The sequence below is a fragment of the Rattus rattus genome, chromosome 17 (genome assembly GCF_011064425.1).
Source record: "Rattus rattus isolate New Zealand chromosome 17, Rrattus_CSIRO_v1, whole genome shotgun sequence".
In the NCBI taxonomy this organism is placed as follows: Eukaryota; Metazoa; Chordata; class Mammalia; order Rodentia; family Muridae; genus Rattus; species Rattus rattus.
The window spans coordinates 25445013-25463261 of record NC_046170.1 but is presented as its reverse complement, the minus strand read 5'-3'; the positions used below and the strand labels follow the sequence as shown (position 1 = coordinate 25463261).

Below are 18249 nucleotides of genomic sequence, written 5' to 3'. Positions count from 1 at the left end.
AGAGTCTCTACACAGCCCTGGCTGTCCTGGAGCTCATTCTGTACCCAGACTGGACTTGAACTCACAGATTTATTTTGCCTCTGCCTCCTGAGTGCTATCACAGGCGTGTGTCACCTCCCGAGTGCCACACAGGTGTGTGTCACCATGCATGGCTTCTTTGTTCTATTATTTTTTCAGTCTTTTTTTTTTTTTTTTTGAGACAGACTTTTGTTACGTAGGCCAGGCTGGTCTTACACATACAGTACTCCTTCCTCGGACTCCCAAGTGCTCCAGGGTGAATATCTTGTTTACAAAAAAGGAAAAGAGAATCATTTCTTTTTGTGTTTTAGAAGAGGGAAGTTTAAAGATCAGTCTTTATTTTGTGGTTGAAGCCTTGAAGGCTAAATCCCAACTTCTCATTACTTCTCATAGTTTGCTTGTTTTCTCTGTGTCCAGTAGGTGACTATGGTATCCAGTGTTCCAGGAACAAGATTGTTCAGCTTTTTATTTTGGAAAAATACTTTATTTGTGCTTTGGAGACAGAGAACTTGTTGCTTCCAAATTGCCTTAGAATCTCGGCTCCCCTGAGTGTAATCTCTGCCACTAACCAGTGCGTTTCTGTTTTAGGAGCCATGCTTGATCAGGACTACCAGAAGGTCAGCTCCATTGTGGGGACCCTTGTAAGGAGATGAGTTGTTGAGCAGAGGCCAGGATGAAGTTGCTGCCAGGAGTGGGTGTGTTCGGGACGGGCAGCTCAGCCCGGGTCCTAGTCCCACTGCTGAGGGCGGAGGGCTTCACCGTGGAGGCCCTGTGGGGAAAGACAGAGGAAGAGGCAAAGCAGCTGGCCGAGGAGATGAACATCACCTTCTACACCAGCCGGACAGATGACGTTCTGCTGCATCAAGATGTAGACCTGGTTTGCATCAATATCCCACCTCCGCTCACCCGACAGATATCTGTGAAGGCTCTAGGTATGCACCGTCAGGCCACAGCGAGCAGACTCTTTCCTCCTCTGGGCTCCTCCACAGCTCACTGCCCTCTCCTGGGCCTGGCCACTCCTTCCTTGTCTGCATCTGGAGGTAGCGGTATCCTGGGATATCACTAGGGCAGAGTGGGGAAGGACATGCTGGAGGTTCTAAAAGCTCTAAAGAGGAGTAAGGGCGCAATCCTCTCTACTCCCTCAGAGCAGAGACTTGGCCCATCAGAGAGCTAGAGACGTTGCACTCCTTCAGTGTCAAGTCTGCCCCTGGGAAGTCGGCATCCCCTGAACCCTCAGATCCCAGCTGTGGTGGCTGTGTTTGTTCTGTCCTGCTGTAGTGCACAGCACCACAGGAAGGAGAGGAGGCTGTCTAGAAGGCTCCTGTTTCCCATGCTTTGTCAGCCCTTGACTGTAGTGAGCACCACCCTTCCTGGCAAACTGTAATCTCTACTGCCAGACAGCAGGAAGGCTCTCCGCCAAGCCTGACAGCCTGTTCACGTGGCCACTCTCTTGGGAAACTGGGCCTGGGGACCTTCTGGTCCTCACTGGGTGTGGCCTGGTGAGCTGTTCTTCAGGTTCCTAGTGAGTTCCTCTTGCTTGTGAACTCTAGGCAGATTCTTCTTTTCATCATATCTTGAGTTTTACTATGTAGCTCAGGCTGTCCCCCAACTCACAATCCTGCCTCGCCCTTCTGAGTGCTGGGATTATATATATGTGCCACTGCTCCTGGCTTCCCTTCCCTTCTGTCCCCTCCCCTTCCCTTCCCTTCCTTTTTCTTTCTTTCTTTCTTTCTTTCTTTCTTTCTTTCTTTCTTTCTTTCTTTCTCTCTTTCTTTCTTTCTTTTTTAAAGATTTATTCATTTATTATATGTAAGTACACTGTAGCTATCCTCAGACACACCAGAAGAGGGCATCAGATCTCTTTACAGATGGTTGTGGGCCACCATGTGGTTGCTGGGAATTGAACTCAGGACCTCTGGAAGAGCAGTCAGTGCTCTTAACCGCTGAGCCATCTCTCCAGCCCGCCCTTCCTTTTTCTTTCCTTCCTTCTCTTCTCTTCCCTTCCCTTCCCTTCTTTCCTTCTGTTATTGGATCTGTCTCTCTTGCTCTTTTTCTTTGTGTGTTACTGTTGTTTTTAATTAAGGTTCTAAGCTTTGTAACTGCAGTCTTTTAGGAACTGGAAGAAGACAAGACAATGACTTAGTTGGTAGCTGTTGGATTAGTCTAACTTTAGCTCAGCTCCTTTAGACCTGTAGCATGTGAGAAATTTTCACAATTACCTGAAGTTTTCACCACCTAAGCATGTATCGTGGGTTGTGATATAATACGGTAAGCCTATAAAAGACACAGAGTGTGAAGACAGTAATGTGAGGCACATAGCAGACACAGACTTGCAGTCCATGTAAAGACATATGTGACCCAGATCGATATTTTCATACTTCTTTCCTCCCATGTCAGTTAGTGGAACCATATCTTCTAGCCTTCTCAGACACAAAGTAAAAGAACAGTGAGGCTTGCTGGTGCCCTGAGCGTTGTCTAATCCAGCACCCACTGTGCGTTCTCGCAAAACTAGTCTGGTGTCGTGTACCCCACCCCACATGCCATACCCCATACCCCACCCTGCACTGCAAGGATCCCTGCACAGCACCACCAAAGAAGCAATGTCACCTGGGACAGAAGTGTAATTTCTCAAGCACCTCAGATTTCCCGCCTCTCTGGGGTGGGTGCCACACTGTCTGGGCACGCTTCCTCGGTGGTTCTGATGCACACAGTGGCTGAGGTCACAGACACATAGTGATATGGTTGTTAACTAGAGGAACTGATGGGCTGTGGATGTAGTCAGTTGCTAGAGTGTTTGCCTGCATGGATGAAAACCAAGATTCAGTCTTAAGAACCGCGTAAGACGGGTTGGGGATTTAGCTCAGTGGTAGAGCGCTTGCCTAGGAAGCACAAGGCCCTGGGTTCGGTCCCCAGCTCCGAAAAAAAGAACCAAAAAAAAAAAAAGAAAGAAAGAACCACATAAGACTTAAGTGTGGTGGTATATGTTGTAGGAATTGTTTAAACTGCAGCACGGGGTTTCTACCCTGCCTTTGGTTTATTGAGTTCCTGGATTAAAACACACACATACACAGCTTTTATATTAAAATTAGCCTCAATCAGCACAAGAGCTGGCAGATCCCTAGCCTCCATGCTGTTAGAATCCACTTTCCCATCGATAACCCCACGTTATTCCTTACTGCTTCCTGTTTCATCTGGGCTGCTCCTAACTCCAGTAGGCCAGACCTCAGGGACATGTTTTTATGGTTCAGCTAACCCATGGCAGCTGGCTTCTCCTCCTTCCTGCCATTGTTCTCCTCTTCCTCCTCATCTTCTTCCTCCTCTTCTTTCTTCTTTTTTCCTTCCTCCTCTTTCTCTTCCACCTCCTACTTCTCTTCTTTCTTTTCTTCCTTCTCCTCCCTCCCTCCCCACCAAGGCCAAGAAACCTAAACCCCACCTATGTCTCTTCTGCAGCTGTTGACTATTGGCATCTTTATTCCCTAATCAGAAATAACTTAGGGCAGGGTCACAGGGGCTAAGTACAGAATCCAGGTCTTGGGGTCCACACTTAGCATTAAAATAGACAGCAAAAGACAAGACCTCAGCAGTACATACCCAGAGCCCTAGCGTTTAGGCAGTAGGGCAGGAATCATTTTTGCCTCCGTAATGAGTTTAAGGACAGCTTGGGATATACGAAAAACTGTTTAAAAAAGAAAAGGAAAGGAAGAGAGCCGGTGAGACGGGTTTGTGGATACTTACTGCCAAGGCTGAACCCACGTGGTGGAGGAAATGAACTGACTCCTCAAAGTTTCCTTTGAACCTGAGACCTTAAGGACCTGGAGTTATAACTCGGGGTAGAGCTAGTGTACATGAGGCTTTGGGTTCAGTCCCCAGTGCCCCAAACAAAAGACAGAAATGGAGCTGAGGCCCAGGAATTTAAGATATGATAACTTTAGGTCTTGGGATGTAGGCAGAATTTTTTAGTCTTTTGTTTGTGGTGTGCATTTGTCCATACTGTGTGGGAATGTATATTCCCCTTTGTGAATAGAGTAGAGGTTGTGAGAGTAGAGGTTGATATTAGGTAATTTTATTTCTCATTTTGTGGGAGGGGGTTATATGTGGGTCTGCAGGAGCCCAAGGAGCTGCACTTACAGGCAGCAATGAGCTGCCCAGTGCGGGTGCTGGGACTTGAACTTGGGTCTTCTGCAAGAACGGTTGACATTCTTAACCATTGAGTCCACTCTCCATCCCTACTCTCTCTTTTGAGACACTAAACATAGAGTTGAAAGTCAGCTAACCCCCTGGGCTCTGTCCCTCTCTGTCTCCCAGCCCTAAGCACTGAGGTGAGTTGTACATGCACTGCACCAGGTTTTTACATGGGTGCTAGGTTTCCGTACTCAAGTCCTCAAGCATGTACAGCAGACACCCAGTGAGACAGCTCCCAAGTCTGAGTTATAAAAGAAGATAAGAAGATAATTCTTCTCCTAGTTTTAATTCTTCCAAGGTTTTTTCATATTTGGTGACGGATAAGTACATAAAAATATATTCCGTAGTGAAAGCGTAAAATCCAATGTGAAGTTCAGAATGGCTATATAATTATTATATAGAAATTCACTGAGCTTTGGCTCTGGTTAATTTTGATGTGTTTGTTTTATTTAAAAGGTTTATTGTTGTTAAATAATAAAGTTTATAAAATTAATTTTATACACACACATTAAGTTTACTGATTCTTTTCTTGTGGGCTATTAGGATAACAAAAGATTTCTCTCCAAGCGGACTGACCCAGATAATTTAATCTCAAGAACTTCAGTTCCTTAGGAAGCCTCCTTCAACTCAGGTCAGACCAGATTCCTGCTATGCAGTCTACATTTTATTGTATGAACCCCTGAAGTGTAAGTCTTCAAGTTAAGCCCATGATTGATACTGTGTTTCTCCAGTGCTTAGGCCAGGACCTGACATACTGGGTAATTAAAACATTTACAGTTTCTACCCACATAGTTCACTTTGCTAGTGGACAGAGAGCTAAGATGTGACCAGGAAAGAATGCTGGGGCTAAGCAAGCGCCTGCTCTGCTGGTTTTCAAACTCCCGTTTCTAGGAGTCAAGCCAGATGTGAGGTGCACACCTTTAGTCCCAGTGCTCAGGAGGCAGAAGCAGGCGGGATCTCTGTGAGTTTGAAGCTAGCCTGGTCTACAGAGTGAGTGTCAGGACAGCCAAGACTGTTAGAGAGATCTTGAATACCACATGCATGCCTGGAATTTGAGGAGGCCAGAAGAGGGAGCTGAATGCCCAGGAACTGGCATTGCAGATATTTGTGAACACCATGTAGGCAATGGGAACTGAACCCAGGTCCTCTGCAAGAGAAGCAAGTGTTCTTAACCACTGAGCCAACCATTGCTCCAGCTTCATAAAACCGTTTTAATGAAAAAAGGAGAGTGGGAACTATGGAGACAGCTCAGTGGGTAAAGGCACTCGCCACCCGAGCTTAACAGCCTGAACTCAGTCTCTGGAACCTGAGTGAAGGTGGAAGGAGAGAACCAACTCCACATAGTTGTCCTGGCTCTCTCTCCATGTCCGCCAAGGCAGCACATACACTCCACATACATACACACATACCCATCCGTGTGCCAACACATGCAGTAATAATGAATAAGGAAGCTTTTGTTAGTGTATCTCCCTGGATTTTATTAAACATAATACATGAGAGCGAGGCCCCTCTTGGGCTCCCTGTCCGCTCTACTGTACAAATCATTCACTCTCAGACCTCTCAGTAGAGACAGGGAAAATGCAGGTGTCTGAGCCCCGCCTGTGAACCTCACTTCTATGTGTTACTAAGGAACAAAGAGCATGTTCTGAGGAGGACTAGGGCAGTTCTAGCTATAAGGGAGCTATAGCTAGCCAGAGGCTGGCAGCTTGAAACATATTTACCCTCCAGAAAACCTGAGGTAGAAAGTACTCATGGGGGCTGGGGATAAAGCTCAGAGTATGGTCTGAGCATGCTGGAGGCCCTGGGTTCAACCCCAGCACTGCAGCATTTAGAAAGTTCTCAGGAACTCCATCTCCTGCTGACAGGAAGCAAGCAGCAGTTTTCATTCAGTAACGCCTCTTTTGACTTCCTGGAAGGAGAGCTAAATAAACTTATATACATGCATGTATTTCAAGATAACCCAAGTCTAACAGAAAGTTGAAGGTTGTTTGCATGGTTAACCTACAGGAGCCTGATTGCATCTTAATACTTCTGCTTTCCATGCAATAAGACTCCTGGGTTCTATGTTCAAAAGCTCTTCCTTTGGGCATGCTGAAAGTGGGGTTTTGTTTCCATGCTCCACCAAAACCACTTCACTTCCCCACCCTTTAGTGGTTATCACAAGCTGAACAGAGTGTTAGTATAACAAGAAGTTCCTGGGTGGGCAGAACTGCAACTCTCTGTGGGTTTTGTATCTGAGAATCTAATTATACCTCCCTGGCCAGCCACGTGTGTTTAACAGCCAAATGGCAATTGTCCCTAGAAATTGCAGATGTGGGAGAACTCTGGAGAGACTGCAGAAGCAGGAGTAATAGCAGCTGGGGATTCCTTTCCCTCCTGCAGGGCCCCAGTGCAAAAGCCTGGCCCCTGCCCTGGGCCTGGGTTCCTGCCCTGACATGTGACCATGAGCTAGCTAGCTATTCTCTTGTTATCCTACCAGTACCTGTTGTGAAGCTTCAGTTGGCTGGAGAAGAGCAGGAGATGGAGGGAGGGCCTGACGCAGTGACACCAGGTTCTCCGTGTGCACCTTACTGTAGACAGAGATTGAGCATTCTGAGAGTTCAGGCCTGGGACTCGATTATGTGTCGATGGTTAATGTTCTGTGACTGCTTGAGGATCAGGGTGGTTGGGAGGTAAGTTTGAAAGTAGCCTGACCTACAGAGTAAGACCTTATCTCAACCCTATGCTCCCCCAAAAGAAAGAAAAAGCATTTCAAAATAGTAAAGAAACTATTTGCCTAGAAACTGTGGCACTGGTGAATCTTAAAGTCTGAGTTACAGGAAGCCCTTCTGCCGTAGCATGCATTGGTCCATCCTCTCCTGGGATGAGCCACTGGCGGTTGTGCTGAGCCAGGTGCATTCCTTACCGTGCTACCTCAGTTAATTCGGCCATCCTCCCTGGAAGGTGGGCTGACTCATTTTACAGTTAAAAAAAAAAATGCAAAAAGCCAAAACTCACACACATTGACAGGAGCTGCCAGTCATTCAGTGTGAACTGAGAAAATTTTTGGTGACAGAAGTTTCTGACTCCAGTGCCTAAGTTTACCGCTAATAGTTGGCATTTTCTGGCTTTTTGGCAGACTTGGAAGCCATCCATCCATCATGGGAGACGTCAGCATTTGTATAGAGTTTCTTTTTCTTTTTTTTCACTACAAAATTTATAGTCAGTGGTAACCAGTGTTTGTGGGGAAATGGGTTCAGCATGGATTCTGTAGCCAGAACCCATCTTTGAGAATAAACTGTCGGGTAGTGAACCACTGCCCCTCACCCTTTGCCTCATGTTATTAGTTACAGAAAGCATTTGTAACCAAGGTAGCAAACAGCAGGGCTCTTGCAGATCTGTATACCTAGAGGGACATGGAGTAGAGTAAGGACCCAGGACAGGGACATCAAGGTTTAGAGGTTGTGTCTCAAACCACACAGCACCTCGGGAACCAAGAGGACACACACGATGACACACACTGTTCGATGCTCTTCCATCAGAATCAGGAACTTTGTCATCCCACTCAAGACTTCTCTGGCTATGATGGTGTCTGGTTCTACCTGTCCCTTCTTTGGTGCTAATAATCATTGCCTCTTTCTAACCACAAGGCTCTCGAACACAGATGCACTGTCTCCAGTGAGCAGCCAGCACAGGGTGAGCAAAGGAGGGACCACGATAGGAAAAAGAGCTAAATGAAAACTTTGGAAGGGTCTCTGGTCAGAAATCAAGGTCCTATCCATAGACCACTAATAGGATTGTGTGTCTTTTCAGTGCCTGGGGATTGACCCTAGAGCATGCTGGGTAAGAGTTGGGCTGTGTACCAGCTAATCCTCTTTTGCTTTTTGTTCTTGTAAAATTAAAAAAAAAAAAAAAAGAGTTTGTCTTTTATCCCCCACTAGGTCCAGCACTGTGGTGCCCAAGATATCTGCTAGATATCTCAAGTCTTAGTCAGCAAAGCGTCTCACCTGCTCTGCTCCATCCCATATCACACTGCCGAAGGCCTCTCTCTGAGCCTGGCAGCACTCTCTCTACCTATCTAGTTCCCAAGGCAGGTTTCCATGCCAGAAACACACATCCCAACTCCATGGCAGCCCAGTGTCTCTAGTCACCACACACTCTCTTACACTTAAATCGCTTCAAGAAAGAACACACAGCACAATAACCTCTGATCCAATTGGTAAGATATAATTGCCCACCTAAACATACAAAGCCCGGTACACATCCATCCCTTAAGAACATTCATAGCAACCTGTAAAGGTACATCGGGGAATCCTAACGTCAGCTTCCATGTTGTCTCTCCTTGGCTACTCTGCCGTCTCCTCCCCTCTTCCGTTCCCATCTCCTTCTCTTCCTTCAAACTTTTCTCCCGCCCATCCTTCCTTCTTGCCCAATAACAGGCCTCATTCTATCTTGTGCCTGCCTCACCTGTGACATCATCCCACACTTTATTTTTAAAGATTTATTTATTTATTCCATATAAGTACACTGTCACTGTCTTCAGACACACCAGAAGAGGGCATCGGATCTCTTTACAGATGGTTGTAAGCCACCATGGGGTTGCTGGGAATTGAACTCTGAACCTCTGGAAGAGCAGTCAGTGCTCTTAACCACTGAGCCATCTCTCCAGTTCCCCACACTTTTTATTCTAAGACTGGGTCTTTCTGAATTTCCAGACTGGAATTGAATTAATAGGCCAGGCAAGTTTGTACTTTTCAATTTTATTATTCCGTATGTGTATATAGGATGTTGGTGTGTGTATGTATGTATGTATATGAGTGTGTATGTGTATGAGTGTGTGTATATATGTGAGTGTGTATGTGTGTATATGAGTGTGTCAGTGTGTGCATATAAGTGTGTATATGTATGAGTGTATATGAGTGTATGTGTATGAGTGTGTATATATATGTGAGTGTGTGTATATGTGTGTGTGTATATGAGTGTGTGTGTGAGTGTGTGTATATATGTACATGCGTGTGTGTGTGTGTGTGTGTGTGTGTGTGTGTGTGTGTGTGTGAATGCAGGTGTGCTTGTGCCACAGAGTACATGGTGGGTTGCTCAGCAGACTTCCTAAAGTCAGTTCTTCCTACCATAGAATCTGGGGATTGTACTTAAGTCATCAGCTTGCACAACTAGCGCTTCCCCCAAAACCCCACTAAGCCATCTTGCCAGCCCTATTTATGAAACAAGGCCTTTTGGAGTAGTCAAGGCTGGCCTCCAACTCATAGTCTCCCAACTGCTGGAATTACAGGCATGCATTACCATGCCTGGTGCCAGGACTTTGACTTTTACTCTGACTGAGATATAAAGCCATTGGAAAGTTTTTTTGGGAGAAGTTAATCTGAAAACCATATTAAGTTTTATGTTAGATTTCCACCACTAGAACCAAATATTTGAGATATACAAAGGAAAGGAAAGTCTTGCAGGGAGTAGTGTCAGACCTAACCCCAGCACTTGAGGGAGGCAGCAGGCAGTGGGCTCTCTGTGAGTTCAAGGGGAAAGGTTTGCTTTGCTTGAGGTTTTAGCCATTAGCCATGATGGTAGCTATGTCTTCTCTGGACCCTTGTTAGGTAGATCAGAAAGGCAAGGAGCATATGGTAGAACAAGACTGTTCTGTGTATCTATTAGAAACAGGCTCTCCCAGTGTAGCCTTGGCTGGCCTCAAGCTCATGACCTTCCCCTTTCAACCTCCAGTTGCTATGATTGCAGGTGTGGGCCACCCCATCCAGTTTAGGAGCAAAACTGTGCTTCCTGGCAGCCCATTCAAAGGCACAGCTTCCAGTGGCCTTGCTTCTGTCCAGAGATTTCCTTTCCCAGGAGCACCAAGTGTCAGGGACCAAACCTTTGACTCAAAAATAAAGTGGCCTGGTATGACAGTATATACCTATAATCTCAGCACTTAGGAGGCACAGGCAGGAGGAACTTGGGTTCAAGGCCAGCCTGGTCTGCAGAGTGAGTTCCAGGCCAGATGTAGTTATATGACTACATAGGGAGACAATGTCTCAAAAGGAAAGTGTCAGAAGAGGACACCTGATTTTAGCTTTGGGCCTCCATGGGCACAAATTATGTGACCAGATCCACACACACACTCCACATACAAACATACACACTTGCATACACCACACAGACAAAAAAATCTTTTGAAAAGTGGCATATAATAGGTGCCTCCAGTGATTTTTTTTTTTTTTTGACCCAGGAAATTTAGATGGGGAAGATTTGAAGAAAGGAATCCCCAGAGCCCCATTTTGGATTGCACCTCCACCTTGACTGTTTTGGGAGGGAGGGATGCCTGTTGTCTGGGTACTTTCTCATATCACTTTAAATACCACCTATTGCTCTGTGTCCTGGCATGCACCCAGGATGTCAGCAATTCCCTGCCTTAAAGTCTTGACATAGGTCACCCCCTCTCTGCATACCCTTTGTTCCTTAGCACCAGGAACTCCCCTGTCAGGCCTCCCTTGGTCCCGGCCATCCCCAGTACCTACCACACTCTACTGAAAGAACTTGTTACTCTTGGAGTTACTGAGAGCTTTCCAGACGCTCTAAGTCTCCTCCCTCTGCTCCAGATCACCTATTTCTAGAGCAACATTTCTAGGCCATCTTCCTTGGAGGGGTGTGTGTGTGTGTGTAGACTGAATGTTATATAATCCAGATCTTTCTGCCTCCACCCCTACCCCGACCCCAAATACTGAGATTATAGTCCTATTCCACCTTAACTGGCTTGAGAAATTTGTGTGATGGTGGTGCACCTGGGAGGCAGAGGCATGCAGATCTCGGAGTTTGAGGCTAGCCTGGTCTACAGAATGAGTTCTAGGACAGCCAAAGCTACCTAGAGAAACCTGTTTCAAAAACAAAAACAAACAAAAGATTGGGGGTTTTTTTTGTTTTTATTAACTTGAGTATTTCTTATATACATTTTGAGTGTTATTCCCTTTCCCGGTTTCCAGGCAAACATCCCCCTCCCCCCTCCCCTTCTTTATGGGTGTTCCCCTCCCCATCCTCCCCCCCTTGCCGCCCTCCCCACACCAATCACGTTCACTGGGGGTTCAGTCTTAGCAGGACCCAGGGCTTCCCCTTCCACTGGTGCTCGTATTTAGGATATTCATTGCTACCTATGAGGTTGGAGCCAGGGTCAGTCCATGTATAGTCTTTAGGTAGTGGCTTAGTCCCTGGAAGCTCTGGTTGCTTGGCATTGTTGTTCATAAGGGGTCTCGAGCTCCTTCAAGCTCTTCCAGTTCTCTCTCTGATTCCTTCAACGGGGGTCCTGTTCTCAGTTCAGTGGTTTGCTGCTGGCATTCTCCTCTGTGTTTGCTGTATTCTGGCTGTGTGTCTCGGGAGAGATCTATATCCGGCTCCTGTCGGCCTGCACTTCTTTGCTTCATCCATCTTGTCTAATTGGATGGCACAAAAGGTTGTTTTTCCCCCCTACAAGGAACTTTGACTTTTTCCCATTGTCTTTTGCTACAGGAATTGGGAAGAACGTGGTGTGTGAGAAGGCTGCAACATCCGTAGATGCCTTCCGGATGGTGACTGCGTCTCGCTACTACCCACAGCTGATGAGCCTCGTGGGGAACGTGCTGCGCTTCCTACCTGCCTTTGTGCGCATGAAACAGCTGATCGCAGAACACTACGTGGGGGCCGTGATGATCTGCGATGCCCGCATCTACTCCGGGAGCCTGCTCAGCTCCAGCTACGGCTGGATTTGTGATGAGCTTATGGGTGGCGGGGGCCTGCACACCATGGGTACCTATATTGTGGACCTGCTGACCCATTTGACTGGCCAGAAAGCAGAGAAGGTGCATGGGCTCCTCAAGACCTTTGTGAGGCAGAATGCCACCATCCGTGGCATCCGGCATGTCACCAGTGACGACTTCTGTTTTTTTCAGATGCTCATGGGTGGGGGGGTATGCAGCACAGTGACACTCAACTTCAACATGCCTGGTGCCTTTGTGCATGAGGTCATGGTAGTGGGCTCAGCAGGGCGCCTTGTTGCCCGGGGAGCTGACCTCTATGGGCAGAAGAACTCTGCTGCGCAGGAGGAGCTGCTGGTGAGAGACTCGCTGGCTGTGGGTGCAGGGTTCCCTGAGCAGGGTCCCCAGGATGTCCCACTGCTTTACTTGAAAGGTATGGTCTACATGGTTCAGGCCTTGCGTCAATCCTTCCAGGGGCAGGGGGATCGCCGTACCTGGGACCGCACCCCTGTGTCTATGGCTGCCTCATTTGAGGACGGACTGTATATGCAGAGCGTGGTAGATGCCATTAAAAGGTCCAGCCGATCTGGGGAGTGGGAAACTGTGGAGCTGCTGACAGAGGAGCCAGATGCCAACCAGAATCTAAGTGAAACACTTCAGCGGAACAACCTGTGAGCCTGCACACGCACTTCCGCCTGTCCGCGGGGCGGAGGGCCCAGGGACGGCACTGGGAGCTGTGATTGGCTATAGCAGAGACACAGCGTCTTGTTTAATAAAGTAGCTTGGGCCAGGGTTAGGAGCCAACTGAAGGTGGCCAAGGGAAAAACCTATCCATCCGTCCATCATTGACTCCTCAGACTTGCAAGGCAGCAAATGCTCCTGCTGTCGTAGCTTAGGCTAGCTGTGTGCCCAGCAGGGTAGGGCTGTAACCTGGCCCCTTGTGGCTCTGCCAGTGAGCAGGACCAGTGAAGATCAACCTGTGGGCTCTTCAGGCTGAAGTGTGGTCTGATAGGACAAGAAAACCCAGTAAGGAGCTAGCTTGGTTGAGTCCTAAGGGGAGAAGGCAAGGAACCTTGTCTGTCTCCGACCAGGGTATCTCAGGACTGGAGAGGGTGGCAGGGCAGCCCTTAGGGATCTTCCCCCACCCTCCCATGTGATCAGACCTTTTCAGCCCCCTTGCAAGCCCTTCCAAGAGAAAAAGGAGATTTCTGTGTTATACATAACTCTAGGGAGGAGGGCCCGTGACTTGGCAGAGAGGAGACAAAGGGGGAACTGTAGAACATCTGAGAAATGTCAGTAAATAAGGCAGAAAAAAAAAGTGACATCATGGTGTGTGGTCGTTTGTTTCGGATTGGGTTTCTTTAATAATGAAAGGCTTGTTTATGGCAGTAGGTCAGTTGTTTTCTCCTTCATGGGCTACCCATCAGCGCATGACTTAGCTCATGGCTGAACCCCCAAAGCTCCCCAAATGTCTGCAGCAGAGAGGATAAGAGGCTCCCTGTTAGGCTGTTGCCAAACCTGCCGTTCCAAGAAGACAGGGGCCTGGGACCCCTAGCCTGGATGTCATGAGAGGTCCTTTTATTTTTTTTTTTTTTTCTTTTTTTTCGGAGCTGGGGACCGAACCCAGGGCCTTGCGCTCGCTAGGCAAGCGCTCTACCGCTGAGCTAAATCCCCAAGCCCCCCTTTTATTTTTTTTTAAGATGTATCATTTATTTATGTGTATGTATGTGTGTCTGTGTTTGTGTGCACATGAGTTCAGGTGCCCAAAGAGGCCAGAAGATGGCATCAGATTTCCTGGAGTAAGAAGTGAGGCACCTCATGTGGATTTCTGGGAACTGAACCTTTAACTGCTGAGCCATCTCCAGTCCCAGGGTTCTGTTCTGGAAGCTATAGTGTAGCTGGTTCCAGGAGAGCCCTCAGGGGAGGAGCTTAAGGAGGAAGGGGCCTGTGCCATTCCTTTGGAACAGGTTTAACTGGCACTACTTGAGTCAGCCAGCAAGTCACCAGCTGTGCTTATTAACTGGCTATCGTAGATAGACAGGGACAGGGACGGGTCAGCTGGGTGGGGGCTTGAAGGAGGACGAATCTGCCCGCTTTGTTTCCCTTGTCAGTCTTCTGGATTGTGAAGTCTCAGTGAAGTCTGTTCTTTCTTCAGTTTTCCTCCTCCTTATCTGGGCTCCTTGCCAAAAAGGCCTGGGGAGGCCCTTCCTCTTCCTCTTCCTCTTCCTCTTGGCCCCACTTATAGAAATCATCGGACCTATTTCCCTGCACTGTCTGATTTCAAATGTTGTTTTTGTGAGGTAAAGTTGGAGGGTTGTTGCTGTGCTGGTCCTCCAGAGTAAACCAAGTTCAAGGCCTGCCTGATCTATATAGAGTATCCCAACTCAGCCAAGAACATGTCTCAAAACAAAACAAAAAAAATCCATGCCCATTATCTCTGACCAGGAGGAACAGAGAAGCAAAGTTGCTAGGTCAAGACTTTAGCTCCTCACCTTATACTGCTCTTATTCCAACACTGGGCAAACTTCTCTCAGACACTTAGGTATTGACCTGCAGCAGGATTTAGCCTAGCCTTACCTATGAAAGCTCTGCACAGTGCCCACCCTCAGGAAGCTAACAAGACTGCCCGTTTCTAATACGCTCATCTCAGCTGTCCTTGTCTGTTTAACTAACATGCCAAGATTCCACCTAAGTTGAGAATGGCCAGGAAGACCAAAGATGTACCTGTGAAAAAGTGGTTTGCTGACCCAGAAGTGGTGCATAGGTTTTATAGAAAGTTTATGCTCGGAGAACTACTCCCAGTGTTGGAGCAGGTGGTAAGTGGACATTGGGCGGGACTACTTTTATGAAGACACAGGGACTTTGAGGGCACTTCTCAGAGTCTAGATCCACACCCCTGACATCTTTCCATCTCTCTGGAACAAGAACTTGCAGTCCCCGTGGATGAGGTGAGCTGAGCCTTTATGGCTCCAAAGCTTGTGGCTGAGAGCCCAGGGGTGAGCCAGCCAAACTAGTTCTAGACTTATCCTGCAGCGCCCCCTCCTGGAAGAATGCAGCAGTTCCCAGGACTATACTTTTAGGTAGAAGTTTCTTGAGTTAGCTGCCTTTGATATACCCTAGTCAGATGAGAACTTTCAAGTTTTCAACCTCAAAGCAAATCAAGGCTTTTTACTTACCCAGTCATGATATCCATTTCCTACCTCCCTCGACAACTCAGTCTTCCTTGTTCTTTGCTTCATAAGCAACCTCTCAACAATGTCAAGCTATGAGAGAAGCAGACCCCCAAGACACCATCTGTACTCGGAGGGAGGGACGGAGAACTCGGCTGTATTGTATCAATCATCCCCGGATCTGTTGTCTCAAGCACTCTCTATTATTGACTGGATGTACAGTATCACCTTTGGCCATTTTCCTGATTGGTGGGCTTTATGTTTTATATATTACAGGTTTCTAGCAAAAAAAAAATATTTTTACCCATTTTTTAAAAACAAGCATATGTATAGAAGCAGATGTGTAGCAAGACATTGGAGGGCAACTAAGATGTGGTTCTTGGAATAAAGAGACAACATTTTATCCTCAGCATAGGCTACAGTAGGCCTGACTCCATTCTCTCACTTAAGTCTCTTACCTTCTTTAGGCTACAGTAGTTTATCATCGTTAGGACTCCCGCTTGTTCACAACCCTTCACACTTGTGAAGCCTGAGTCCCTCCTAGCCATGTCCTCTACTTCTACTACACTGAGAAGCCCTCCTGTGGGCATCTTCCACACCTGGACAGCATTGTCCCTGGGCCACCTCAGGCCAGAAAGGCTCTTAAGGAATAAAATTATTGGCATCGCTTCTCCCCAGGGTAAATGGCACTCATCCTACCATCGGTGCCCCTCCATGAGCATAGCAACACTTGTCCCGACGGCCCTGTTGGAATGATGCTAGGAAAGTGGACCTCGCCCATCATGCACCCTGCTAAGACATGCCTGCAGAACTGTGCCTCAAGAATTGTTCTTTAAGCAGAAACATGAACCATCTTCATAGCACTAGGTCCCTGCCACTCCAGCCCTGGAGAATAGAAGGAAGAAATGTTGGTATGCTTGAGTCATGCCACAACAGACAATCTTTTGGTTCACAGATGGTGTAGAACTCTGTGTAGGACAGGACCCGAGTTTAACATAAAGTCATATCTCTGCAGGCATCTTCTACTTCAGTCATAAAATAAGGAAGTCAAACTCAGTCATCTAGCTCTGAAACATCCCAAATCATGAGTGGTCATCTCAGTAGGCAAGACTGTGTCTGCATGGCCCCTGTGGGCAGCGTCACCTGATGTCATCATTGCAGGAGGCAGATGGAGACACAAATGTCCCAACATTATGGCTTCTCAGTGACCTTGCTGTGGGCCAGAAAGCATTAGAAAAACTGGCGATGGGGGGAGCAGCCTGAAATGATGCTAGGAAAGTGGACCATGTGAATTCTGTTGTCACCTGCATCCGCCCAGCTCATCTCCATCAGTGATCGTGCTGGGCTAGTATTCTAGAGGCCTGGCGTGAGTTGGTGGGCTCTCCATGTCTTTAGCTGCTTTGTACCGGCCACCTCTGTATCTTCTTCTACTGTGGCCTCCATGCCTCGAGGCCTTTGATGGGAGCCTCCCACTAGGTAGGGGTGACCCAATGATGTGTGATCTAGGGGTACACAGTCTAATGAAGATATAGAACTCACAGTGACAGTGGGAATAAAAAAAAATGCTACAGATTCAGGGCAATGCAGTGCTTCCTGACTTAGCAGAAAGAGGGTGTGTGTGTGTGTGTGTGTGTGTGTGTGTGTGTGTGTGTGTGTGTGGTGTATCAAGGTCATGCACCAGGTAGAAGGATGAAGGAAAAAAAAGGCATAGTAGACCAGGAAAATGAAAGCAAAAAATGACCAGGTTGATCAAGGAATTCCACGGAGCCATTAAAGAGTTTCAAAGCAGCTTAGGTAAGAAGAGCAAGATGCTAGAGGGACAGTGACATCATCAAGAGTGCAGGTATTCTAACAGTGACATCATCTAGAATGCAGGTACTCTGTGTGACAGCAACATCAAGAGTGCAGGGACTCTGTGACAGTGACATCATCAAGCACTCTATATACAGCAGGATTTTGGTATGAATCTGTGAGATCAGAGATCAGAGGGAGGGGAACTTGAGAATCTTACCCAGAGATGTCTGAGGTCCAGGCCCTGGTGCTGACCCTCTCAACAGAGAAGATAGATTCTCTTGTAGGGAACAGGGTCAGTGGTGACAGCAGAATTTTAGCTTGGGACAGGAAGAAATGCATTTAATGCAGAAAACTCTGTCAAAGGTTTTGGAGGACCAGTAGTTTTGTCTCCACAAATCGCTCACTCAGCTCTTTCCAGAGAGCTGTCTTTGAGACCAGAGGCAGCAGTCCTGCAGTGAAGGCCTTACAGCTCCAAAAAATACATTCATTTACCACCACACATCACCAGGAACCATGTGTGGGCAAAGTATAGGCTGGCTTCTATGACAATGAGTAGAGAACAGTTTTAAAAATACTTTATGTACTTGAGTGTTTTGCCTGCATGTTTGTGCACTACAGTATGTACCTGGTACGGGAAGAGGCTGAAAGTGGGCGTTAGATATCACCCAAGACAGGAATCAAGAATGAGGCATTGGGAATTGAACCTGGATCCTTTGAAGGAGCAGCTAATGTTCTTGGTTTGTTTGTATGGTTTGGTTTGGTTCGGTTTGGTTTGTTGAGAGGGTGTGGGGAGGGAGGATTTCTCTGTGTAGTCTTGTCTGTCTTGGAACTTGCTCTGTAGACCAGACTGGCCACTAACTCACAGAGACCCAACTGCTTCTGTCACCTGAGTGCTGGGTTTAAAGAAGTGTGCCACCACTGCCCAGCTTAGCAAGTAGTCTTAACTAGAGTCATCTCTCTATTCCCCCTCCTTTTTCTTCCAGCTTTTCAAGAAAGGGCTTTTCTGTGTAGTCCTGGCTGCTGGGACCAGGCAGATTAGCCTCAAAGCTAGAGATTCACCTGTTTCTGCCTCTGAATCCTAGGATTAAAGGTGTGCATCACCAAGCCTGGCTCCTTTTCCTGGTTTTTTAAAGATAAATCCTCATAGAGTACACCCTGGCCTTAAATTTACTATGCAAACGAGGCTGGCCTTTAACTCATTGTACACCTGTTTCTACCTCCCAACGGAAAGGGCAAAGTAAGGCCTAAGCCTAGCTCATCTGCTACAGATTTGCAACACCACACCTGGTTAGTAACAAACCTTCAGACAGAAGGAAGCTGAGCTGCACTGAAGATTGTCAGATCCAGGCCAGAGGCCTGGACAAAGCAGAATCCAA

General features: G+C 47.2%; 1 protein-coding gene across 2 annotated transcripts; it reads left to right on the top strand.

Annotated features, from left to right (window-relative positions):
• The first annotated feature begins 328 nt into the window (after positions 1-328).
• On the top strand, positions 329-13231 carry Gfod2 (glucose-fructose oxidoreductase domain containing 2). Of its 2 annotated transcripts, XM_032887723.1 has the most exons (3): positions 329-950; positions 6680-6782; positions 11684-13231. In XM_032887723.1, the coding sequence occupies exons 1-3, from the start codon at positions 692-694 to the stop codon at positions 12582-12584; spliced, it is 1263 nt and encodes a 420-aa protein (XP_032743614.1). In that variant the 5' UTR covers positions 329-691; the 3' UTR covers positions 12585-13231. The 2 variants fall into 2 exon arrangements, with proteins under 2 accessions (XP_032743614.1, XP_032743613.1); XM_032887722.1 differs by lacking the exon at positions 6680-6782 and having other exon boundaries at positions 401-950; positions 11686-13231.
• The last annotated feature ends 5018 nt before the right edge of the window (positions 13232-18249 follow it).

What these genes read in the sequence shown, in the direction of transcription:
- Gfod2 (XM_032887723.1), top strand. Translation starts at nt 692, where the DNA reads ATGAAGTTGCTGCCAGGAGTGGGTGTGTTCGGGACGGGCAGCTCAGCC. An exon ending in GATATCTGTGAAGGCTCTAG is followed by an intron (nt 951 to 6,679) that starts GTATGCACCGTC and finishes TTATCCTACCAG; the next exon opens with TACCTGTTGTGAAGCTTCAG. An exon ending in GCACCTTACTGTAGACAGAG is followed by an intron (nt 6,783 to 11,683) that starts ATTGAGCATTCT and finishes GTCTTTTGCTAC; the next exon opens with AGGAATTGGGAAGAACGTGG.